General features: G+C 37.7%; 1 protein-coding gene across 4 annotated transcripts in view; it reads left to right on the top strand.

The window, feature by feature from the left end:
* DGKH (diacylglycerol kinase eta) overlaps positions 1–21,324 on the top strand; it is a 74,775-nt gene extending 53,451 nt beyond the window's left edge. For 3 of the 4 annotated variants that reach the window (XM_035900861.1, XM_035900853.1, XM_009645229.2), the window contains 8 exons: positions 2,450–2,563; positions 2,853–2,987; positions 4,246–4,412; positions 5,968–6,073; positions 8,000–8,092; positions 12,389–12,508; positions 12,877–12,985; positions 20,578–21,324. In XM_035900861.1, coding sequence (XP_035756754.1) covers positions 2,450–2,563; positions 2,853–2,987; positions 4,246–4,412; positions 5,968–6,073; positions 8,000–8,092; positions 12,389–12,508; positions 12,877–12,985; positions 20,578–20,630 — 897 coding nt within the window. In that variant the 3' untranslated portion in view covers positions 20,631–21,324. Of the gene's footprint in view, positions 1–2,449; positions 2,564–2,852; positions 2,988–4,245; positions 4,413–5,967; positions 6,074–7,999; positions 8,093–12,388; positions 12,509–12,876; positions 12,986–14,381; positions 14,513–20,577 lie in introns of all 4 variants that reach the window. The other variant, XM_009645221.2, reaches the window with a different exon arrangement.
* The last annotated feature ends 5,921 nt before the right edge of the window (positions 21,325–27,245 follow it).

Raw genomic sequence — 27,245 nt, 5'->3', positions numbered from 1 at the left:
CACTCTGAGGGTGGCAGAGCACTGGAACAGGCTGCCCAGGGAGGTTGTGGAGTCTCCTTCTCTGGAGATATTCAAAGCCCGCCTGGATGAAGTCCTGTGTAGCATGCTCTAGGTGAGCCTGCTTTAGCAGGGGGGTTGGACTAGATGATCTCCTGAGGTCCCTTCCAACCCTTACGATTCTGTGATTCTGTGATTCTGTGATTCTTGTGGCTTTTTATCCTTTGCTTATATATGTATACACACACCCCCCTATAAAAGTCACAAAAATTATTTAAACATGTTTCAATGTCCTGTTCTCATTTTTGGTGTATGTCAGAGGATGGCAGTTGTGTTTATATTTGGCTAAAGTTTTTATATACTCCACGTTCATCTTCATAACTGGAAAGCATCTCTAACATCTGCTCAGCTCCTGTTCAGGAGTTTCTTTTTCTCCCTGGACTGTCTCACTGAGAGAGATGATCTGTCCTGGCTGTCATACTGGTGTGCAACAAATGTGTGCATCTTTGAGCAGGCTTACTGATATACTTAGTCTTCTCATGATCAGATGTGCCAGCAAAGTGACATGTTTGTCGTGGACAGAGTTAAGAGCATAATTCACTTCTTCAGTGCAATCTGGAGCGAGTGACCATCAGAGGTGGTGGTGGTGGTCTGAAGTGCTGCTGTTTCTGCTTATCTGGACACAAAAAAGATGTTGCCTTGGCAGCTGCAAATATTCCTGAAACATTATCGGTAAGCCAAGCAGGGCAGCCGCACGCCGACTGACTTGAGCAGGGCTTGTTTAGGCATGCTTTTTTGGTGTCCAGAGGACAGGCTGGAAACATGACCTGCAACAGGAAAGGAGGGAATTGTTTCTTAAACATTGATCCATAGAGATCTGTTTGCCTCTATTAAAAAAAAAACAAAAGGATGGTTGGTTTTCAGTGCAGATATGATGGTGCTTTACTGGTGGAGATACACAGCAGACTGAGTTGTGGTTTGCCTATCCTTTTGCTATACTGGAACCACAAAATAAATGAAATTTTGCAACTACTTGTTCTTAATCCATGCAGAACCGGCCCTGTGGAAGTCAGTTATACTTGTTAAAGCTGGATCAAGGCTCACCATACTTTTTACCTTGGAATAACAAAATCACTGTCTTTGCTCTTTTCAAGACTTTCACATCCCCACATGAAAAAGGGAAAAAAAATCCCATGGAAATTGGAAAAATTCAGATGGAGAAACTTTGCCTCAAAACAGTCCAGACCCAGTAAAATTGCACTTCTGTTCTGTGACACTAACCTGCTCAAGACATATCTGTGCAATCCTGGGACGCTCTGAAGGGAAGTGCCACCTGGATGTGGCACTGAACAATGGCAGCTCTGCTGTGCAGCCCTTTCCCTCAGAAGCCCTCCTCAGCCTTCTGGCCAAAACCACCACTCACTGCACTGGGGTGAAGGTTCCTCCTGGCCTGGTGGGCAGCAGGGACAAAAGTCCCTCACCCTGTTCCCCATCCTCTCCTTCCCTGAGCCATTGCTGCAGACACAATCTGGATTACACAGGCCTGGATCTGAACCCTCTTATTCTTCACCTCCAGGAAATCCTCTCTCAGCATCTTCTCTTTGATGCAGCTTACTCTGCCCATGGTGCCAACTGAGGTACTCAGAGAGGTGATCTCTCTACCCATTAAACTCTTACTGGAGTGATTTCTTCCTCGTTGTTCCCTATTGCATATCAGGATGAAATGGTCAAGCTCCAAGTGACCTTAGTATGATATTCCCTGCCAGACCCAGTTGAACTCCAGCCCAAGACTTGTCCCATGGCGTGGCTGAATTCACCTGCAGGACACCAGGTGGCAATGGCACACATGAGACTTCATGCACTTTGTGTAAGCTCATGGAAATTCAACGTCTTGGCTGAATATCAGGACATTCGTTTCATACAGAAGTATTTTTCATATTAGACTGGATAATTGTATACTGCGCAAACAAGATCTTCTTCAGTGTGAAAGCTGTGTTTAACAAAGCCAAGCATGGACTCGAATGTTGGTTTCCACGTAATTCAGAATATAAAAAGATAAGCACCTCTGAGAAGAAAACCACCATTATTCCTCTTAACTTCAAGAACCTCTTAGATATTAAGTGCATTAACCAAGCAGAGATTTGAATTGTCCTTTCATCTTGCCTTGAAAAACATTTCTTAGTCTGCACGCTGAACCTATGCTTCCTATATAAGGATATGCCTTGTCATTCAGATATTTGAAATGCTATTAGCATAGCTGTTATAAAATAACATTTACCTGCTGTCTATGGTATCTCACTCCTGTGACTTTTGAGAGACAGTGTAGTTATTCTGCAGTAAATAAGTTAGAGCATTTAAATGTTGAAAACAAATCCGTAAATGAATCTGCGTTTCACTGAACATGTAATCTAAGCATGATGATTTAAAATGGAATATTTTCTTTTCCTTTCAGATATTTGGGGCTCCATCATTCGACGATAAAATCTTAGAAGTTGTTGCAGTATTTGGCAGCATGCAGATGGCAGTTTCAAGAGTCATCAAACTGCAGCACCACAGGATAGCTCAGGTTTGTTTCTTACTTGAAAGCGTGCAACATGGTTGGCAGCAGTTTGGGAGGCTGGCAAGTAGTGGTACTCCCAATGACCACCACCCTATACATTAATAAAGCGCTGACATTGTTTTAATTTTAACGGGTAACAAATTGTCTTTGATGATGAATGAAGCATAAAAGTGCTTCATCCTTGAAACAAACCTGGAGGGAAGCCACAGCTCCTAGTAATCAACTTATTTCAGGTGGCCCATCAGTTCCGTTAGTATTTATTGCTCTGTAAAATAATGTGCTTGTTCTTTTCCAGTGTCGGTCGGTAAAGATCACCATACTTGGTGATGAAGGGGTTCCAGTGCAAGTCGATGGAGAGGCATGGATCCAGCCCCCAGGAGTGATTAAGATCATACACAAAAACAGAGCTCAGATGTTAACACGAGACAGAGTATGTTGCAGAAAGTGTGTTATGAGATACTGTTACTAATATTGTTTCTGCAATGATTTGATTCAGTTATAACATGAACAAAATGATGCCTGTAAAAATGTTCTATAGCTATCTCTGTAACTTACATGATTACTTACAGTTGCATAATTTCTATAATAAGCTGGATAGAGAATTGTTCTTTTGTGTGTGCCACAGCTCTTTGTTAACTTTTATCAATTATATTAGTGCTATTCCTCTATTCTTCTGAAGATATAGTAAGAAGAATGGTCAAAAAAGTATATCTTCTTTCCTTTCTCTCTTCCTCTCTTCCCTTTATCTCCCCCTCTCTCTCTCCTTTCCCCACCTATTCCTCTATTCTTCTGAAGATATAGTAAGAATGGTCAAAAAAGTGTATCTTCTTTCCTTTCCCTCTTCCTCTCTTCCCTTTCTCTCCCCCCCTCTCTCTCCTTTCCCCATGCTCTTTCTTTTCTCTCTCCCTCTTGCTTTTTTATTTCTTTCCCCTTGCCCTTGCCCTTGCCCTTGCCCTTGCCCTTGCCCTTTCCCTTCCCCTTCTCTAGGTGTATTATACGCAATCACATACTGGAAGTTCTGGCACAGTTGCATAAATAGCAAAGTTCTATAATGTCCATTTTTCAGAATAACTTTCTGCAGATTTCTCTTCTGTCTCTCTCTGTTATACTAATCCTCCCTCTCTCCCCAACCCAGTCTCAGACAGAAGCGACACAAGCAGAACCTAATCTCAGAACAACTGGAGAGTTCATGCTTGTACAGGATTACTGTGTGAAAGGCGTAACTGTCCCTCAGTTTTCCGTCCACTAACTGGATGGTGAATTTAGGGTGCAGTTAATGGCATTTGAACTATATTTTAGTAAATTTTTTACTTTTTTCCCACCATTTTTTAGGTTTGAACCTTGTATTACTTTCAGATTTGGATCTTATTATCCATGCTTGTATTATCACTGTCTGCGTTCTTACTGTTTTGAAGATGTGTATTGAGGATAAAGGATAGAGAGACAGAGAAAGCAAGCTTTCAGAAATAACTTATGCTTTATACTAAGTTTTAAAAAAATTTAATTTAATGTCATTATTTATAGAGCTTGAGTTATTTATATAAAATTAAAAATAAATTAAGAAGTTATTCATTAAATTAATTTTAATTGAAGTATGATCGAAATTAAATTTTATATAAAATCAAATTTTAAAATAGGTAAGAATACTCCGAGTGCTGTGAACTGATTATATAATTCATTTTTATTAGGCCTTTGAAAACACCCTGAAGTCTTGGGAAGACAAACAGAAGTATGATTCCTGTAAACCTGTCATTCGATCTCCCTTGTACCCTCAGCAGGCTGTTGAGTTGGCCACAGAAGAAGAAGTTGCACAGATCCAGCTGTGCTCACAAGCTGCAGAAGAACTTATTACCAGGTACAGTAAAATTAATACGTTTGGATTGGCAACCTAGACATCAAGCCTCAATTATTCATGCAAATGCATACATAAACTTAGAAGTGTATATTTTCCCTGTTTTTTTATTAATGTTTAGTTGCCACTCTGTCAGTTGTTTTATTTTTTAAATTTCATTTTATTTTAATCTTAAGGCTCAACTTGTTTATGTATGCTTTTTTATGTATTTCTGTAATTTTATTTTTGTGTCTTTATGTATTTTTTTTTTCTTGTGAAAACCCAACTTTCTGAAGGAGCAGTGGAAATGGAAAACCAGAAAGCTTCTTTGCAGAGAAGCTTTTGATTGAAACTTGTAATTTTATGCAAGAGCAAAAATATATTTATTGAAAAAAAACCCTTAGAAGTCAACAGTGTGGATGTGTCCACCTGACCTTAACTTCACTTGACCTTGTTTCTCCTTAAAACCTTGTTACTCACAATTTCAAAACGATGAGCACTTTTCAATAAACCAGAAAGTTTTCTTAAAATATTGTACAAGTGAACAGTTAACACACCAACATTCAAGCAGCCCAAATTGCCAGAGAAAATCTTCATACCTTTTTGTATTCATCTACTCATTCATTGTTATTGCAGTTTTCTGTTTCATTCTTATGCTCAAAATCCTCATCTCTGTGCCCCTGGACGCTTCAGTTATTTATGTGGGTTGAGATGATAGTGAGCTGATGGTATAAAATTGATCCCACAGCCCTGCTTATTTTCAATAACTACTTTCTTCCTGGCATGCAAGTATTTGAATAAAGAAGGCACTTCAATTTTCACAGAAGAAAACCTGACATTTTTTTAAGAAAAGCTTTTTTCAAATCAGAACATTTTATAAAGCTGCTACTCAGTTCATCGTGATAACAAATTATCTTAAGCTTCAAAATCAATTCTTGGAGTAGCTGTTGAGTTGCACTGATAATATAAGAAAGGAATTGAAGAACTACATATTCTTTTTATACTGTACTGGTGACTTAAGTAGACATAGAATAATAATTTAGGTTATAAATTACTCAAAGTGAAGTTTAGCCAAGACAGCTTAAAAACTTTACTGTTCTAGAGATGGTCCTGAGGTTGTAATTACAGCTAGACCTTCCGTAATCTCAAATGACTGCAGCCAATTTTAATGTCACATCTGAAGGACACGCCTTGTGAAATAGGTGTAATGGTTTTTAAGATAACTTCAAGTAAGTTATCTTAATGTGCTAGGGTTTTTCTCTATCGTTTATTTAAATTAATAGCCCCAACAGTTTTTGGTACAATTTTTGCATCCCATTTGTATTCTAAGACAAATAAATGCATCTCAGTATTTCATACCAGAATAAATCTTCTGTGTTATGGGTATCATTTACATGAGGTGCTGTATTGCTTGAAGAGATACTTGTATTTCACCTTGCGTTATAAAGGACTATATTTTTTGAAGTGTTTTGTGAAACATATCTTTGTAATTTTCTCATCCGGTAATGTTGTATACTCTGAAGAATTATTTTTTTAAAGGAGGTAAGAAATATTTTTCTCTTTTTTTATATTTTTGTAGAATCTGTGAAGCAGCAAAAATACATGGCCTCTTGGAGCAGGAGCTTGCTCATGCAGTTAATGCATGTTCACATGCATTAAATAAAGCCAACCCAAGGTTTCCTGAGGTAAAACAAGAACAGAGTTTTATGTATAAGTAAATAAGCTATAATATCTGCATGCTTAAGCTTGTGATACAGGAGCTGTATCATACTCCCTGTCCCCATATTAAAACAAATTGAATGATAATTCTTGAAGTTTTTGATAAAGGAGACTTCTAAATATATATACACATGCTCAGATTTAAATGTAATTGCTTAACAGATAAATAGATGCTTATCTTCTCCCCTTTTTTGGCACTTTTCCTAAAGTGAAATTAAAGGGAAAGTTACTTCTGATTCTGTTCTGCTCTGTATAGCAGCAGGGAGTCTCAACCCTTCACACGTACAGGGAAACACCCCATAGCTGATGAATTTGGTAGAGATCACACTCAATGATTCTGAAATTTATTAATAATACCAGGAATGGGAGTTAGGAGAACTGACTTTCTACAGAAGAGTATTAAAGAGGAGAGTCCCCTCCTGATGTTAGATCAATCCCGAGGTGGGGGTCGGCCTCTTCTCCCAGGTAACAGGCAATAGGACAAGAGGAAATGGCCTCAAGTTGTGCCAGGGCAGGCTTAGATTGGTCATTAGGAAAAATTTCTTCACAGAAAGGGCTGTCAAGCATTGGAACGGGCTGCCCAGGGAAGTGATTGAGTCCCCACCCCTGGAGGTATTTAAAAGATGGGTAGACAAGGTGCTTAGGGCCATGGTTTAGTGGTGGGATGGCATGGTTAGGTTAACGGTTGGACTTGATGATCTTAAAGGTCTTTTCCAACCTAAATGATTCTATGATTCTACTCTATGATATGATATCTGAGAAGGCAGAAGATGCAGTTTCTGCATTCATTGGTGTCCTCCCCAGCTGATACCCTCTTTTGTGAACGTGGGGCGTTAGAAAAGGACATTAATGACACTTAAAATGTGAGCCTTCTGGGTGTTGTTGCAGGGAGGAATGAGCACTCAAAAAGGAGATAGGGAGTTTGGATTAGGGGCACAGTGAAAGTACGTCTGTTGCTTTTCGGAAGCAGTCAAGAATTCACTCTATCTGCAACGGAGATCCACAGCCAGGGGTGCTCATCCTGAAGTGGTGCAGCAGTGCTTATTAAATCAAGTGAGGTGGTGTACTAAAGTAGCTCTGAGCATGAATAAACCAAACTTGGGTCAGCAAACAGCAAAAACAACAGGCAAAGTAGGCTCACATCTGCTTGCACACAACTGCGTAGGCATGTCCCCAGACATAGAGTGGAGGCATGACAAAGGCTGAGTAAATGCTGTTACTACGTACAGGTCAATTGTGAATTCATTCACAGAAATGTTCAAATGTTCATGCTTAATTGTTATCCAGGTGGTCAATTGTGAATTCATTCACAGAAATGTTCATGCTTAATTGTTATCCAGATGCTACGCAGAAAATGCAAAGGGGGTGAGGGGACATGAGTTTCCTGTTTTCTCTCTTTACACTAGACAATCCAGGTGTTTTCAAGGATTGGACCCCAAAAAGATTAATTAGGTAGAGGCTGTCTATATCCAACCTAAATTTACATATGGTAAATATATGGTAAATATATTAGTTAACCTTTGCTTCTTAGAATATGGCTAGCAGCTTAATTCTGGTAAGGATAAGGTAAGCAATTCAGATCAACAGTTGTTATTAAATGAAGCCCACAACTTTTCTGCTGGCCTTTGTCATCCATAAAAATTGTGGATTTATCTCACAGGTGGTCACTTGATGATCTTCAGGTCATGTTAAATGAAGTTGGGGAAAGGACGGTAAATAGATACTACATTTTTGTTTTCTATTCTCAGTGCTGAAGAAGTTGTCAGTGTAGAGCTAAACTGATGTATTCCTCCTAAGAGAAGATGTGTACGATCTGTGCTGTAAGCCGAAAGTACTTATTCTCAGTCTTACTTGCATCAATTCAAGTAATTTTTGTGCTTCTTATTCCCCAGAGCCTTACCAGAAACACTGCCATGGAGATAGCTGTCAACGTGAAGGCCCTACATAATGAAACTGAATCTCTGCTAGTAGGAAGAGTTCCTTTGGTAAGGTCATAAAATAAGTGGGTTTATTCCATCATTCAGATTATCTGTGATTTGTTCTGTGCTGATTTTTTAAATTGGTGCAGGATTTATGACCTGCTACAAGAATCTCTGTAAGGACGATTGGAGGAAATTACACTGCTTTTGTGGTTTGGATCAGAATGAGTTACAAATTCTTGTCCTAGGATAGCATCCATCTTCCTCACTTCAGATATCTAGAAGGTCATTGCCTGCGCTCTTCTTTTTAATAGTCAATGGAGAGAAATAAGTATCCCTGTTGAGGTTGAGTCACACTCGGCTGTCTTGAAGGCTGATCTTAGAAAAAGATAAATCATCTTCTGGAGGCTTAGCATTTAAGAGAACTTGTGGTGTTGTGTTATGTGATCATCTTCAGAGTTTATAGAGCACCTGGGGTGAGAGCTGTTCGGACTCACACATTCAACTGCTACAGATCTAATTTGGGCAAGTAAATCTTGCCCTCGTTCTAATACCTGTCAGGAATTATCTTATAAACTTTAACTGGTAAGTGTTCAATAGACCTCTGATGGTACTTGAAGACTTTGCATCTTCTTCTTTGGCTATTGTTTCTGTGCCTAAAATGATGAAGACTGCTCAAGAATTGTTGTACCTGGAGGTATAATTAGAAAATTTCTACATGTGACGTTGTGAAGAGAAGAAAGATGTCAGGTTTTCTATGCTGGTCCAGTTTTACATCACGAAGATACTCAGTAGGAACAGTTACATTTTCTTTGGATTCAAAAGCAGATTTATTACTAACTTACTGTTTATTAAAGTGTTGTAATTAAAAATCAATATAAATAGGAATGTTTTCATTTAGCTGAGTTGAAACTTACTGGTTTCTAAGTAAGCTAAGCATGAAACTTACTGGTACAGGTTCGGATACCTTTTTAGACAAGTGATAAATGGTACGAGTCTATTCTACAGTAACCAAAAGTTAATATGGTCTAAAGGCTAATAACCATTTAAGCTCTAGAAAGAGTCAAAAATTAGGCTCATATGATCTGTTTAATGAGATTTTTAGAAGGGCAAGTTATTCATTAGGTGGTTTTGTCCAAGAAAGGGAAAAATGTATGTTGTTTTTTTCAAATTGCTATTACTAATATCCCATATTTCAGATTGAATAGGGAATCAAAACAGAGAAATTTGTTTAAATTTTAAAATAGTTTAGGAAGAGGAATTAGAGGAAGAGGTTTAAGTTGGTGGTGCTGTACTAGGACTAGTGCAATTTATCAAGGCAGTCTGGAAATAATGTTATTATGGAAACCTTTCCCATGGATACATTACCTTTTCCATAGCCAGTTGCGATCTCATTGTGTTGTCAGAGTGGTCCCTTGTTCAGGCTCCAAAGCTTAATTTGATTCATTTGTCCATTTCTGATTTTTACATGTTGTACTTCTGCTTCTCATTATGCTCTGTGCAAATGTCTTCTTGAGTCTACATCACACCTGTTTTTTAATAAAAAGGCTGTTTGGAGGACACCAAGATAATCTTCCAGAGATGTCCATTACACTCATTTGACATCATGCTTCTTTAGAACAGTATTTCACAGTCACAATGACAAGGTGCCTTCATTAATGTTATTGCCATGTATTTTATAAATGCTGAAGCTACGTGTATGTTGGCCCCTCACTCTATTAAAATAGAGACAGATGAAATGTAAGGTGTTGCTTCATGTGTCAGCTGCTGCCATCATACACTGTTCTCCAACTTATCTTTCTTCTCTGACAAAGATGGACCTTCTTTCTTTAATATCTTCCTCCTCTTTTTTTTTTTTTAATTTTCCTCTTCAATTCTCCCTCATCCCTCTCTTTTGTGATCAAAGCTCCTGATAGCAGTAAATTAATGCCTTCATTGCATATACTACTTGGTAAGCTTTTTCTTTGGTTGCCATTTACTTGCTCTTGAGTCACACAGAATCACACAGAATCGCAAGGGTTGGAAGGGACCTCAGGAGATCATCTAGTCCAACCCTCCTACTAAAGCAGGTTCTCCTAGAGCATGTTACACAGGACTTTGTCTGTTATGGCCCCTGAAGGAGACAAAAGGAATGTAAATACATATAGAAGGAGACTGTGATTCCTGCCACCTCCTGTAAGATACGATTAACAAATTTCATACAACAGTATTTGCTAGATCAAATGGTGAATTAGCTATAAATACCATTTTTAGTGAAATGGTAAGATGGGACAATGAAGCTGATTTGTGGACTCTCCCAGATGGTCATGGCTGGAATATAGTTTGGAAAAACTAAAAAATACTGTGTTTTTTCTAGATATTTTCCAAAGGCACTATTTCCATTTTTGCTTTTTAGAAAGCACTTCCAGTCTGGAACACAGCACAATTTTCCAATGTATTAAGGGAGAATTATGTCAGAATGTTTCATTTCAACTGAATGAAATTATCTGAGCTCACTGAAATAAAATATTTTCATACTAAAAATTTCCTTTGGGAAGGAAGTGAAAAAATCCTTTATTTTCATTGTTTCATTCATAGTGTTAATTTCTGTCTTGGAATTAAGAAGCTTTTCCCAGATGTTGTAGGTGGAGAATTTACCCACAGTTTCTTACTCTCCCTTTACCAGAATTTCACTATTGTTTTGGGTTTATTTCAGGAGCAATATTGCCAATGCATACACTTCCTCATTATCAGATGAGAGGTTTTTTGTCCACAAGCAAAATATTTTCCTTTGAGAACTGAGCAATTAGATAAGTGCTTGTTGAGAAAGAAATAACACTTTGCTTATAAAATAGATGTCTTAATTTTTAAAAATGAAAACAAGAGAAAAATTGTAACTTCTTCAAAGACAAGTGGGTCTTCCATGGTACTCCAAATTAACTGAACTGTTCAAATTGGGGGAAAAAAAAAAAAAAAGGAAGGCAAAAGAAAGACCAGAGTCTGCTTATGGGCACTGAATTCTGTCAGCTTTAAGAGAGAAAAGAACACAATAGCAAGAGGGAGCTTATATTTCCAGCATTACTATACTAAACAGCAATATCTTACTAAAGAAGGTCTCTCCTTTGAAAGCTGGTAACATATGCAAACTATTGAAGCAAAGGAAGGAAGTTTTTGTTAGGTAGGATAAATTAACGAGGGCTTGTAATTTATCACCAAACCCCAATGTCACAATCTTTTTCCAACACTGGAGATCAAAGATTCTCTTACAACTCCATTTTAAAAATGCATTCACTAGGATAGAACTTAATTAGATCCTTTCAAAAGGATATTCTGCGCTGCTTTGGGACTACTTCTACTTCAAAGAGAAAAAGGTATTCAGATTGCTTTATTAGTGGTTCCATGCAACTCGTTCCAGGATTTGACTCTTTACCTCAAAATGGTGTTTCAGCAACCCCAGATAAGCCAAAACAGCTGTGCCAGGGATCAGCGGCCTGCATTAACTCTTCCTCACAGGTTCAACTCACACGAGAGCTGCAGAACGGTTTTCAGGCCGGGGTTTTAAAGAAAACTGGTACCTCCATGGCGTTCTCAAAGTGTTGATAGAGCCAAATTTCTATAGTCCCAAGCTTTTTATACTGCTACCACTTTCTTCTCCTCTTTGGCCTTTGCTGATGTCTTTGGCTTTTTGTCTTCCTTCTGTGGCTGCAGTTGTGTCCCTTTTCCATGCCTGGTCCCTGTTCTTCCCACCCTCATCCAGCAGCAGTGGCTGTCACTCCATGTCTCACCTATTTAGAAGGGGTAGAGCAGATATTGTATCACCACTGGAAGACCTTTGGGAATGGAGCATCTTTGGCAAAATCCAGTTCCTCTTACCTGACCATGAGAGAGTGATCTATCATATGAAGACATTTGCAAATAATAACTCAGGCTTACTACTGTCTATTCAATTTTTTTACACCACTTTTCATACAGAGCTTTTCCAGGCTCTTGTTCTTCTGGTCAGGTTTCATCTCCCTTGTGCTGGTAGTCTCCATTTCTAGTGTGTTCTAGCATTGGTGTTATCAGATAACTTTTGCTCTATAAAGAGTCAGGAGTGCGGTGAATGCTGACAGTGATTGACAGCTGGGTCCAGCTAATCTGCACTGAAAGTCTCAGCTACCTCAGTCATCCCTTTGTGGTTGGGACCATACTAAAAGTAGTGTCAGGGTGGTCTGACACATCTCTGAAGGAAAACTTAATTTGATAAGTTTATTTGTTTTCACCGTTCATTTACACTCACCATGAAGTAGTCACCTGTTTGTGTGTGGTAACAACATGTCTAGATTTAAATGTTACATGTTAACAAAACTAAAAATACTATTTTTCTGGCCTGTTTATAAACAGCAGTTAGAAGCTCCCCATGAAGAGCTGTTGTCTGATGCTTTGCACAGTGTGGAAATAGAGTTGAGAAAACTTGCTGAGATACCATGGCTTTATTACGTTTTTCAACCAAATGATGATGAGGTGAGTTTGATTAATACTTGCTGTTGCTGATTTAATTTAATTTTCTTTTGATAGGGAAGAGTAAGTTAAGAATCCCTCATGATCTGGAGAGGCAATTTCAGTAGCAATGCTGGATCATTTCTGTCTGCTGTGAATAAGCTTCTAGGCTTAGGGCTTTTTTTGCGTTTTGTTCCCTTCTGTGAATTTAAAGGTTATGAATGGTTATTTAACAAATGAAACAAGCATAGAGTTAAATCATGAAATTATTCTTTATGGAAGTAAAATTTGGTCTTAGTTTTTGAGATTAACTATGAATTACCATCTCAAGCCTGTCATTTCACTGTTGTTTTCTGTTATTTAAAGATAATTATGTCTCTTCTTTCATGCAGGATCCCCCTCTGGATTATGCTAAAAGAAATAACAGAAGTACAGTGTTTCGCATAGTGCCAAAGTTTAAAAAAGAAAAAGTTCAGAAGCATAAGACCAGCCCTCAGCCTGGTATGTGTTTTGACACTACAAGAAAAATAGTAGCATTTGGGGAAAATGTGATCTTATGGATTTGGGTTTTTTTTTTGTAAGAGCTGAAATGATACACTCTACCTTAAAGTCAAAGTGAAATACAGCTGAGCTAACTGGCATCTTCATTAGGATGAAGATTTCTTTCAATGCATTTAGAAAGCATTCAGTAGGACCCCAAGACTTCCAAGTGAACCAAAGAACTACTGCAAAAATATTTAGTTTTATCACGCAACAGGACCTGTGTCTTTTGCTGGTGGTTGCATTTGATTAACTCCTAGCAATAGAAGTCATAGGCAATCACATCGTTTCCCTCTGAAGCTCCAATTCAGGTTTTTTAGGTTAGTTTCAGGTGCACAATAGCTTTTATCGCACTGGTTTAATTAACCAGTTATTCTTAAATTTTAGATGGGTTTTAAGTTCAGCAAGTCAGACAACAAATCAAAAAAAAAGCCATGATAGTCAATACTGATTTTTTTAGTTAGAAGAACAAACTCCACTCTCCTCTCTCCCCGCTCTTATCCATGCACTTACTTCGTTAAGATTATGTCCAGGAGTTAAGCAGTGATCGGATGATCCTAAAATTGTTTCTACGTCTTTGTCTTTTTAATGGACTGTTGGTCAAAATCTGCAAAATCTTACCGTTGTTGATCAGGTGTTAGATTTCAGATTAGACTTCAGATTTCAATTCATTGTAAAACTAATCAGCATTGAATGAAGTTGCAAAATTATAGCAATACGTAGCGTAACTTTTTTTTTTTCCAATAAATGTGGTCTTACTAGGACTAATGTGGGCAACTAACCTTAGAGAACAATGTTTTACAGAGAGCTTCTTAATGGCTTGTGTAACACAGTAGCTTAAAGAATACTTGTTGCATTAATTAAGAATACTAGAAAATGTTAATTAAAACTGGACTTGCTTGCTGCCATTGCTATATTTGAGGTATGGTTGATATTTTCATTTTACATGTTAATTAGTTTTTGAAGGCTTCTCCTTTCCCTGGATGACTACTAATAAATTAATGGTATAAAGCAGAACACCATTAGACTTTGCGTCACTGATCCTAAGGTGGTTTAATGTGAATTTGTTGGGGCATGAGGTTTGAAAGGCTTTACTGAAGAAAGTGGAGTAAAGCTGAAAGCATGGCTGCAAAGCAAAAAACCCCAACTTTGTTTAGATACTTTCTCATGTTAACTGCTAACCTGTAACCTGCATGTAAAAAGGAAATTGTCAGTTTTTGTGGAAATGATACCTCTAACCTTTCCCTTTGCTAGCACGGCAATTCTACTCTGTTTTCCACTCTCTTTGGCCTAACCTTTGCTTGTGATGCATTTGAGCATGTAGAAATTAAGGGGGTTTTGCTCTTAACTTTGGTAGTTCAAAAATGGGGCACAGATGAAGTTGCTGCTTGGCTGGATCTGCTCAGTTTGGGAGAGTACAAAGAAATCTTCATCAGCCATGACATCCGAGGCTCTGAGCTTTTACATCTGGAAAGGCGAGATCTTAAGGTATTTCCTTTGTGCTACTTTTCTGCTATTGACCATTTTCTTTTACAAAAGAACAACCAACTTTTCTTCTTTCCCTGCACTTGTTATGTGCTTCTAGCTTGGCTTACACTGTGCAAATATGCAATAAACTAATACACGCTGTCCTTTGGCCTGAATTTCTGAAGTGCTGACTTGTACTTGCAACCAAGAATATCTGTGTTACCCGAAATTTCCTTTTTCTGCACTTTATGTAGAATGATAGCATTATAGTTTATGTCAGAAGGCATAGGAAAAGCACGTTTGATATCTTACTGACATCAGTGTTATATAATGTTATCTTTGAGAGTTCATAGTTTCCATTAACGAGGATCAGTATGGATCAGGTGAACGTGGTGATAATAATTTTGAATCTACCTACTGCAAGGGCAGCAGCTATGAGCAGCTGACCTGCTTCAGGTGATTTGTTGTATATATACTGGATATAGTGGGTGTGAGCGAGATAAACAGCTTAATAAATTGTGGCATTGGACTTACATAGTGTTGATGTTTGTGTGTCAAAACAGACCTTCGCAATAGGTTTTCTCATCCCTGACCAACCTCTGCCTGATTTTAGCTGTATGGATTTTAAAAAGAACACTTTCTTTTGTCTCCAAAATTGTAACACTTTCTTCCTCTGAGGTCAGATTGATAAGTTTTTGCAGGGAGAAATGTTACCTAGCAGTCTGAGGCTGTTATTTGAGCTTGCTGGTCTTTTTCAAGAATGACTTAAGTGCATCCATTATATGTAATACAGGCTATATCTCTGGGGATTCATTACATTACTTTTTCCGGGAACTCAGTAGTAATGAGTTCTTGATAATGTGTTTTGCAACTGCTTTTAGCACATAAGAGAGGAAATAGGATATTGTATAAATCACAAACATTTACATTTAGAGTGCGAGTCATTGCTCTAGCCACAGTGCAGTAGTCTCCAGACAGAGGCAATACTTTCATACAAGTGTGCCGTTTTTTTAAAGTTTCTTATATAGTATGAAATCCTACCATTATAAGGTAGCACTTGAATTGTGTGACTGTTACAGTAGAATGCAGCTGCTGTAGATAGCTGTGTTTGAGATGATCTGTGTGGCTGTTGTGTATTGGTTTACCCTTTGGTATTAGATCACCTAAGCTTCTTTCCATGGAAGTTAAATTCCTTTCTTTTAGGATAGTTCCTAACGTAGAGAGACAGTTTCAGGACAGTCCCTCCCTGCAACCATTTAGAAATAGAAAACTGGCCAAGCAATCCACCACAATGTTCCAGTGATGGATGTTGCAAGTCCCTGTTCTGAATGGGCACTGAACAATTTTAAAACCTAACAGCATCACACAATGCATAGATTTGCTAAAATGTCAAGAAAAAAAGATCAAGATGTCATATTTGTTGGAATAAATGATGGTGGGTAAGATCAGCGTTACACTAGAAATGGCTTCTGGCCATGCCTCATTTCTGATAGGTACCAATTTGACTGCATGCCCAGAAGGCTGGCACTTCAACCAAGTAAATATCTGCAGCAGGGTAATCATCAACCTGTTGTCCCTGTTTCTAAGGCTCATGCTGATTCAGCATAAATAAAACCCCATCACAAAGGCCTATGCCCTGAAATATCTAAAAGCGTGTCTTAGATAGAGTCTACAGAGAGACAGACTTTAGCTCTCCCCTCTATCTAGTGCAGCCTTGAAGCACATACGAGGTTTTAAATCGCTCAGCATAGCTGGACGAGGAGTTGCTCGACGCAAGTTGCCAAAGGTATATCCTGTGCTAGCAGAAGTCTTGCTCTAGAATCGCCCCATCTGCTCATTAGCAGAGCTGAGAGCTTCCAGAGCAGTGCTGTTCGTAAGGTAGGCCAGGCTTTTGACCAAGCATGGCTTTGCGCTCTATGTAGCAATGTTGAATTTAAATAGCAGAGTTCAGCACACGTCCTGTGCATTACATACAGGGCATGATCTCTGCAGGGAGCCAACTGAGGATGGCTCAGGGAGCCAGCAGTTTTCTGACCAGTGACCTGAATTGGTGTCAAGATGTGTATAGTGGTACCTAGAAAAGGAGGAAGACGTCGCAAGCTGCCCTGTTAATTTTTCCTCCCTTTGGCTATTGAGGTGTGCAGATGAGTCTTCAGTGCTCTTGCAAGCTGTAATCTGTCTACAACCTCTCTTCCAGTGCAAGGCTTGTGCTTCCTGCCGACCTAAATGGGCTTGCCATTGATTCACAAGCTCTCAAGTCACGTGCAATAGATTTACCTCTGTGACCTCTCATGTTGACACCAGGAAAAATCGTTGCCTGTTTTAATTGAATCGTCTGGGCCCACCTTTCTTTCTGTGGTCAAAAGTAGAGATGAAAAGCAGTACAGAAGAGGATTTGATGAAACTTTTTTCCTTTGCACACATCACTGAAATAGATTGATACATTGACTGAAGCATTGGACACCTCTAATTATATTTCTCTATAGCTTGTGGATCCCATGCTCAGTCAGCTCTGTGTGTGGCAACTGGCAAATGGAGAACACCTCCAAGAGGAACCAGATACGTCTCTCCACCCTGCCCCTGCAGTAATACCCTTTCTCCAGCCTCCTATGCCTGATTTAATTTGGGGGAATCTTAGACTTTTATACCTAAATTATTATCTTTCCCTTGAGGAAAAGCTGGGCAGTGAATTGTGAACTGTGCTGTAAAAACAGTAGAAAGAAAGCTTGTAGTGATTTTTTTTTTTAACCTTCTTTTACAAGCAAACTCATTGAAAACTAGACTAATTTTTCTGAAGTAAGTACTGGCATCTTAGCAATAAGCTTGTTGCTCTGAACATAACTTCGTAATAATCAGAACTTGCAACACATTTGGTAGGACTAGGGTGACATCTCCTTAGAGCTCCATAGCAGTGTTGGTTTCTTTGGAGAAAGGGTTTCCATGCCTCACGTCAGCTTGATGAGCAGTGCCAGTCAAGCTGGAATCTGTGCTGAGGACTGCGGCATTTCATCTCTGTGTTCCACAGTAGCACATTTGCATGGAAAATGTTTTGTAAGATTTGTTAGACTTCAGGCACGCTAAACAGCTTTTGACACTGGGAATGCATGTAGGATAGGTTTCTCATCTGAAAGATGTTAATGCTAAGGAGAGTTTATATAAATTGTCTGGCAGTATTACATTGGTGGTATGCTTGGCCAAAATCTGTGGGGCAAACCTGGAATAAATGGGTTCTTGGCTAAGCAGGCAGGCAATCGCCACAATATAATGCAGACAAAGAACTCGTGAAAGCTGTTGCAAGAATTTTCATCAGCTTTTTCTTGCCCAGCCTTTCTTTTTCTCTTTGAGAATTTTTTTGAGCCCTACCTGCAGAAGGCCTGGAGATGGCAAAGTGAGTTGGGAGAGCAGAAGGAGAGGCAATCCTGTAGTTTTAAGGCCATAGCTGGGGAAAGAGGAGGACTGTTTTCTTACTCAAACTCTGGCTAGAGTCTTGTCTTCAAAACCATATTTTAGACAAACTGTATCTTTGTTAATTAGATATCCACTAAATATGGACAGATTATGTAGATCATGATGAAACTCGTATGCACAAAAATGCAGAGATCTTTGGGGATCCTGCTTTTTGAATGATGCATGATATGCTGCTGGTTTAGTCTGAGATGAGAGAATTTCTGCAAACTTGCCTGCATGAGAATACTAGATAGCGTCTAGTGTCAGGAATGTATAAATTTTAATTTTCTCCAAACCAAATTGTTACACAAGGATAAAAATTCAGAGTTTATCTTGTTGGTTGGGATTTTCCCCTGGAAGTGTGGCAGAATTTATCAAAAGGGTCCCCAAAATTGTGGTGAGGCTCTTTAGACTAGCTGTTCTGATCTATACTACAGCAGCTTCAACTGGAACAGAAATAAAACCAGAATCTTTTGTCTCTGAAACACAGGCGTTGTTGATGATACTTTGCAAAGGTTGGTGGAAAAAGTAGCTGAGTTTTCTGGGAATTTCATAATATGATTCTTTCCTGTGATCTTTGAAGTCTGGCAGCATCTCGCTGTGTTGCTTATCCAACAGAAGTTCTACTCATGAAAAATGTTTGTTCTGAAGACTTTGCAAGTTCTTAACCTTTAACACATGTGTGCCTTCTCGTGGTTTGGAAAGTATCCTTATGAGTTTTTCTTTATGTAGAATTTCCTCCATGTAGCAACAAGGCTATTTCAGTGGTTTCAATAGTTGTGTGTATTTTTGATTCACTGGAAAATTAAGTTTAGCATAAAAGAGAAAATATTCTCCAAATCTAAAATGATAAATATTACTGTCATTGTGGGACCTGAATCAATTCTGTTAACATCAAAATTAGTACTACATTTTTTTATAAGCAAGATGACCACTAGCGGAAATAAAATATAAATTGATGTGATGTGGAAAATCAGAAGGGTTTTTTTGAGATAGGTTTATGAACAGCACTTGATTTGGGGGCTTTTACGAACATATCTTGAACTCTTTAATGCTGACACCTTTGTGCCAAAGTGCTGTAAAGGATGGTCACGTATTTATAGTACTGACAATTTTCAACCAAAGAAACAACCAGGGTTTTTTTCATCTCTAACATAACCAGAATTCTCAATCTTGACTCTCTGAAAATTAATCCACCTGTTTAATCTGTGCTGTGCTACATTTACAATAAAATAATTAATTCATGCCCATCTTACTACCCCTTTCTTCTTTTGGAGAAATGCAAAATTAATTGCATGCTAACACTTCTGAGTAATATAAAGTGGAGATTTTCTGAGGTTTCTGTTGCTGTAGAAAGGTAGATACGATCTTTGTATAGAGTATATACGGAATATTACATATGGTTTCATTTTTCACTCTGTATGAGAATAATTATTTGAAGCTGCTTAATTACACTCCCTTCCTTTTATGTCTACATATTGGAAAATCTTCCTATTAAAATGAAAGGATTTCTATTTCAGAAGAATAGATAGTGAAACTTTTCTAAGTTTGTTTTTTTTTTTTTATTTAATCACAATCTATTTACATATGGCTTAATCTACAAATAACTGGTGTTTGAATCTGCCACTTGCTCAACATCACTAACACAAGGATTTTAAAGAGTTTTTCAAAGCTGGGTTTTACAGATAAGGGAAGCGGGTTTCCACCAAACTGAGCTGAAAATTCCTTAGCTCAGTTGAGGATCATTAGCTCAGCTGGGCATCCCATTCTGGTCCTCTGGCCATTGGAGCAGTCAAAATTGAAGAAGGATGCTGCTAAAGCTGTTATTAATGCTGGAAGAGATTTGCTCAAAAAAATTCTTGTCTGTTGTCACTCATACGGAGATGGGTCCCAGAAACCAATATTGGAAACATTTCAGCTGATGTGATTGCTTTAGTGGTGGCTACAAAGAGATTGACGCTCGTGCTTTTTTATATTTTCCTTTGGGATGTGACTGTCACGTTTCTGAGAATTTTTCTTCCAGCTCTCTAATCAAGAAGTTCCATGTTAGGAGACATAACCTTTTTGGAATGAAAAACAAATTCTTACTTTTTTTATTGCTCTCTAAAGGGAAGTTGTCCTACATGCCTGTAGCTGTTACATCCACTTTCCCTCAAGAAACTGTGGATGTGTGTGTTTATGGATTAAAGCAGATATCGTAGCACCTCGGATCAAGTGACATTGCTGGACAGAGGCTCTAATCCATCACATCCTACCAAGCATTTGATTGCTGTAGTAGAGAGGAGGGGGAGATTGTTCTTTTTTAGCCAGAAATTGTGAAAGGTTTTTGTACTCAGAAGTCAAGCAAAAGATGTTTTTGACAGATATTGCAGTGCCTTGGGTTGTCATTATTGCAGGTAAGTAATTTTCTGTCTACAAGACAGAGAGGGATTCATTGTATGCTCTAAGCAATCTTTTTGGTAGGCAACACTTGCTAGTGCCATAGAATCTTTTCTGGGTAATGTTGGTTGCAGTGAGCACATTTCTAGACTTCTGTTGCATGGCTGGATCATAATCAATGGGTTTGTTGTTGTTTTTTTTTTACTTTGTGTAAATAAACTTTATTCTTTTTCTGTTTTTTTTCTTTTTTATTTCTGTAGGACCTGGGGATAACGAAAGTGGGTCATATGAAGCGAATTCTCCAGGGAATTAAAGAGCTCGGCAAGAACACCCTGTTGTCTGAAGTGTAATTATGCTGGTGCTCTCCCTAGAGAGAGAAGGGAAAGTTGCTGGAGAAGCAAAGCTGTTGCAGGCACTTAGCTGTCTTTATAGTTTACTCTACGGAAGAATAAGCACCGGTGTGTTTGTACAGGCTAGTATCTCTGAATTCTTCTGTAGTGAAGAGCTTGCTGCAAGAGTACAAAAGGATTTGTGCCAAAAAAGAAAAAAAAAAAATATCGGAAAAGGTGACATGTTCTGTGAAGACGTTTTCTTGGTGTGCAAACTTGGCCAGTTCGGATAAGCACATTTTGGTAAATCGATTGGTTTATGGTGACTGCACTGACTGGAAAATATAATTGAGAAACGATTGCTTTGCTTACATGCGGCTCAGTATGCCTCTCTTTACACTGCAGCAAGATACCACTGTACAGAACGAGGTTGTCCGGTTGTCCTTTGGAGGCATAGCTTCATAAAACCTCCTGTGCAGGAGACCGAGAGGTTTTGGAGGTTCAACACGTGAGCCTAGCAGTGCCGCAGGTACCCAGTGCTCACTGGCCACGTGGAAGGGGGGAGAGATACCTTGTGATACCATGAATGCAAACTATAATGCATGGTGTGCCTGCCTGAATCGTCTGGTGTTCTGTTGCATGACACATCTGATACTTTAAACACTTGAACAACTTTTATATCGGTTTGTATGAGATTTAATTTATTACTACTTGAGTGTCTTTTTTTTTTTTTTTTTTTTTTTTTTTTTCCCCAGTTTCAGGCACTTTTCTATTCTTCAGTGTTGTGTTATGCCTAAAATGTGTTCTACGGCAAAGGATGTGTGGGTATGGAAACTTAGCATTTGTGCCATATTCAGCGGATTATATGCATTATATATGATTAAAACACTGTACAGTTAGATTTTTAAATATACCATGTACAGAAGGTATATCAGGTAACTAACTTATGAGTATTTTTGAAAGACCGGTACCTCACAAAAATATCAATTGGCTTCCTGCATGGAAAATGATAAAGAATTTTCTCGTGGTGCATTTTAATGTAGTTATTCAGTTATCTTAAACATCTGTAGCATATTTGATCTTTTAGGCACTAATGGTTTTATTTATTCTATTGTTCAAAAAGCAGGTTGAAAGATTAGTGAAAAATTTTTACAGGAAAATTAATTTTATTTATCATACATAAGAAGAGTTTTAAAATGTAGCAGCTGATTTGATTTTTGTGGGGTAAGCTTTTACTCATTACTAATTTACTATTAATTTAAAAATGTCTCTGGATGCATTTCTTTACAAAGGCATCAATTTGTTTCTTGTCAGCATTCCTACATCAGTAGATCATAAAAATTTAAAAAGCAAACTGTAAGGTTTTACACTATGCATGCAAAGATGAATCACACGCAAGATAGTAATCCATGAGTGTAAACAGGTGAAAAAATGAAAACCATTTTTGTTTAGAAATTGTGTTAGACCAGAACTTACAAGGTTATTTACAGTTTATTTAAACAAAACATAGCTTCATAATTGAATTTCCTGGTTAATTTTTCGCAAAAATATTAAACTAGTAGAAAAATAATTAGCATATATCTACAAAAATCCAACACCTACTTAAATGTTTGAGATGATGTTGCACCACCTGCCAGAAAACTTGCACAGAATTGCTGTCTCCTTGGTGTTCCTAACAACATGCCATTGCGGCATGAGGAACACTTGACTTTTACTTAATTGAGTAGCTTTGGCATGTCTTACAGGTTAAAGAATATCTTAATATCTATTTATGTTTTCCTGGTAGGCAGCAGAGTAAGTTTTCATTTGTTTTTTCCAAAGCTTATTTTCCCCGTTAAAGGGGCCAATGTCAAGTACTGCATCCTGGTTTTGCCATCCCTTTCTCATGAGTATGGTGGGAGTCATCCCTTGGAAAGTAGATGGGAACTGTCCCTTGGAAAGTAAAATCTATTCCCCTCATTGTTTTATTGCAAAAAAAAAAAAAATCAAAAAAACCCAGTCTTCATTTACATCCAATTGTGCTCTTGCTGCTGTAGGTTCAACAGGCACCACTCTGGGAGTCCTGTGAACATAACAGATTATTTTAGTAAACAAACAAAAGTAAAAGGCTATTTTCCATTCAGTTTTCTGTAAAAAACAAACCAAAATCCCTTTGCCAAGTGACATGATTTTCATGCTGTTGTATGAAAAGCGTATGCAAACAACGGGAAGTTATGCAAACAATGGAAGGATTAGATTTTTTTTTTTTTAATGTACTTGACATTGACCCCTTTAATAATGTTCAGATGGCACCTATCAAGTCTTCAGAAGTTACATTTCCTTCTCTCTTTTTTTCCTCCGTAAGCTATGCTATATTTTAATGTGTGGCAGCATTCTAATATATCGATGTTACGATAGACTACGTAGTTAATCTTCCTGATTAATTCAAGGACAATGGAAGAACTTTCTTTGCTTTCCTGATTGTAGGATGCACTCTCTTTACAACTTTCAGCCTTGCTATATGCAATGCATTAAGACGGGCTATGGAGCAGGATCTCTTCAAGTCGCCATAGAGGTCTACGCTGAGTATATTACAAAATGGGAGCTGCTTCTAGGCAGGGAAAATGGGCAAGTGGTGTTTGTAACTCAACGTTCTTATGGCATTCCTCAAATTACCTCAGTATTGGACAACTGATCACTTGTCTTTGTATAGCTGGTTTTTTTAAATGACCACCAAAGAATTTAGCTTTGATTGTCCTAAGCAGAAGGGTTTTTTTAAAATGTGCAAGTACAAAAGAAATTGTAAGCATCGTTTGTGCTGTATTTATTAGATGCCCAGGAGAGTAAATTTTATGCAACTCTATGCCTTAGACTAGTGTTGGCTATCAAACCCAAATGCTCAAAATATTTTACAGGGTTTCTCTGCCAAGGTCATGGGTCATAACTGTGTTTAGTGATGTGGCTTTTCTACAGAAAGACTTTTGAACACAGTGTTATTATCTCATGATTATTATAATTTCCAAGTATTGGTTTTTTTCCTTACTGCTGTAAAAGTTCCAGCTCCTAGGACTGAGGACATATGTAGCTACATTTATAATTAACTGAATTCTTTATAATTTAATCCTGATGTTTAAAATGCTTCAAAGCATACATCCCAATATTTCAACAAAAATAAGGCAAATACATCCCCTAAAGTAGTTAGTTTTTTTTAGAAAACAACTTATCCCAATAGATCTGGTGAAGCCCAATTCCATATGCTAGATTCATCAAGACAAAAAATCACTATACAAAGTTTACTGGATGAATTTTTTTCTCCCTAGTCGAATACATTTAATTTCCATCATCAGTCGGCATACCTTAAAATCTGAAAGGAATACAGAGCAATCAGCCTTTTTTTGAACTGGCTGATATTCCTATAGATGAAATGCCCTACAGCTCAGAAAGAGGAAGAGGAGAAACACATGTCTTAAAATGGCAGCAGATTGCTAAGTGCGTGTTTCTGTTTGCCATTTTTCAAATAGGAATTTTCCAGTTCGATATATTCAATTGCTGTAGCAACCTCTGATTCGGGTCATGCAAGTATTGCCTTTACAATGCCTAATGCCTTCTTCTTAGAAATGGAATGAAATCAGGCAAACTCATGGCTGTAGGTGTTGGGGTTTTTTTTACAAGAAAGAAAAAACTTGTTCAAAAATGAAATTTTTTATATGATGGCAATTGCAATTTTTCTTTATGATACATTTTTATGTGTTTCCCCTCAACTGCTATTTTTTCTCCTGAACATTTCTTTCTTTCAAAGAAAAATATTTTAAACTTGGAAGAACAGTAAAATGTAAAATGTGTCACCAAAAACCCTCCCAGACTGTTTCAATCCAGTATTTCTTACTTTGGGACTGGAGTAAGCACGCTTGGTCCTGTAAATAATATAGAGAAGTCATCTTTATCTCTCCATTCCTGCCCAAAGAACTTCATACTGCAGTGTTGTATAACTGTAATTCAAACAAGAGGAATTGATTTATTTTTTTATATAATGGCCCATTTCATATTTTCCTGTGCTTTTTGTAGAGAAATAGATAACCTGCCAATTTTGACTTTTTAATTGAACTCAGCGATGCTAATTCACTTAATGAAAATTTCATAATGCCTTGATAATGAACAGATCTTATTTCAAGGGTAATACTATCAGTGTTTTTCAATGCATCTAGGCTTCCTTTCGGGAAGACTGGCAGGAGACCTTTTTCACATGTAATGGAAAATTAATACGTAAAGCAAATATGAAAGGATGTTCCATAGTCCTACTTTAAAAACAGATGTAAAATTACATATTATACATAGATAATTCCACAATGGAAATGTAAGACAAAACCCCTCACTGTGATTTTGTTTTGCTTGATGCTTCCTATTAATGATTGCATTACTAATGTTTACTACTGTTTCTCTGTTGCTCTCTCTGTGCTCCTAAGTATTAAGTTCTTGCATATAAGTTTGGCAGCTCTGGTAACTAATAATTAGCAGTGTAAAAAGTCTTTGTGAAAGGTAAAGTCACAGGTGTTGTATATTGTTGAGGATAACTGAGCTGGAGCAATGTATTCAGCTTACAACTGGGAAATCATCTTGTCACTCGTGTGAGTAACCGAGAGCCACAGAAAATTATAGGAGTAATTATAATTTATTTTTTTTTCACCCCGCTAACATAAGTACCTCTCAACTGCAGCGTCCCGAGTGTTACGTTTATACCACGGGTTCTCCCATTTTTTTTATTCTGTTTTCATAGATTGTATGTTTTGTGGTATGATTTTCATATCATCCAGGTTTGATGCTGCTTTTTCTAACTGCGAAGATTTAATGTTTGCAGGAACTGTTCATGACTGTATTGTTGTCTTAAGTAAAAAGGAGGAGTTTTTGATGACTTGAGGAAGCTGAGGAGTTTGGACAGGACTTAAAATTTCTCTGCTGCCTCTCCAGAGATGAATGGTAGTGCCAGCAGGATTGATAAAGCATCATTTGGTAATTATCAATAGAAGATCTTTACTGGTTGTATAAATTCCTGTATTTATATATAGAATATAGTGTGGAAATCGATCTTTTTTACAAAAAGAAAAAAAAAATTTTCTAGTTCTTTTCTACTACTGTTGCATTAGGTTTAATAGCTCTGTTAATGGTTAGCTTATGTACTTGAAATGCTCGTTTCTGCCATACAGAAGCCCAGTCTGTTTCTCAGAAATTATATTCCATTTGGAAGCCATCCGGAGACTCCCAGGAGACTATTCCTGTAGCCAGTTGGAGCTAATACCAACATTCATAGCAACTTCTGTAGGCTTAATACTGATTGCCCTCAATTTTTTAACTGAAAAAAAAAAAATGGTTTTGGAAGGTTTGGGGTTTTTTCAGACTGTAGAATTAAACTTAAAAGATCAGCCACTTATCAACTGTAAAAGATAAAATATTAGCACTGTTAACACTTTGGCAAACTAACAAAATGCTGGCAATTACAGACCTGAGAGTATTCCTGGACAACCTGTAATGAATTTAGCTTCAGGGGTTAAAGACCTACCACCTTCAGAGCAGACAACATAAAATTCATATATTTACTTGGTAGAATTATAAACATCTATTTTAAAGAACTGAAGACCTTGTCTCCCAGTTGACACAAGCACTTTTTATATAAGCTCTTTGATGGGATTTTGAGTTCATATAACCCGTTGCTTTTATGAGCAAGGGCAGAAGAAGCTGGTGCATAATTTATGTTTAACACAGGTTGTGTCTCTACTCATGTTCTTGTACTGCTTCCCAGCTCCTGTGTCTGGATGACTTCCCAGCTGCTTGGCAAGATGAGATCCTCACATGTCTCCCCCCGTTTCTCTTCAGAAGAGCTGCACGGGCAGGCTAGGAAAAAGCTGGAGGATGCTCCAGGAGATCTAGATTAACCAGGGCTTCAGGCGCTGGAGTCTAGCATAGCCATGATGGACTAAAATCCTTTAAGTTATACTCTTGCAGTCCCCGCTGAAAGCTGTATTGAGCTTGCCATATCACTAACAATTATCACTAGCTACTGGAATTCCCTTAGAAAGAGAAGTGCTTTGGCTAACTCCATCAGCTGTGTAAGACTTCTGAAAATACTAGAAATTATGGTAGCTATTAGTAGGACAGGTATGCAAGTGACTAGTCTATATTTTATTCTACGGAACAAACACTTTCAAAATATATTTGTAGTATGACTGAAAGATTAGTGTTAGGATTGAAAAGATACTGACGGTAAAAGCAATATGGTACAAAGTTTAAAGTAATGTGACTTTTTTTTTTTTTTTTTTTCCAAATTCATTGGAAACAATTCTTTTAGGAAGCTGTGTTTGATCCAGGTATAGCTATGTTATTCTAGAGCATGTGAACTGGAAGATGAAACCAGGAAGAAATGAACTAAAAGTAAAATTGGGTAGTTTGTTTTCATGATGGAAACCATGTGAAAAGCCAAAAATAAAATCCCTACAGTGCCCCAAATCCCTACTATGAATATTTACAGTGAATTTGCATTTTAAGTCCTACCTCTATTAAACTAAAGTATTAATTGGATAGAAAACGTTTTAGTTTAATTAATAACCTGACAAAGTCATTAACAGGGA

This window comes from Egretta garzetta, unplaced genomic scaffold (genome assembly GCF_000687185.1).
Source record: "Egretta garzetta isolate BGI_Z169 unplaced genomic scaffold, ASM68718v1 scaffold351, whole genome shotgun sequence".
NCBI lineage: Eukaryota > Metazoa > Chordata > Aves > Pelecaniformes > Ardeidae > Egretta > Egretta garzetta.
Note: the sequence above shows the minus strand (reverse complement) of the source record. Positions and strands in the feature narration are given on the sequence as shown.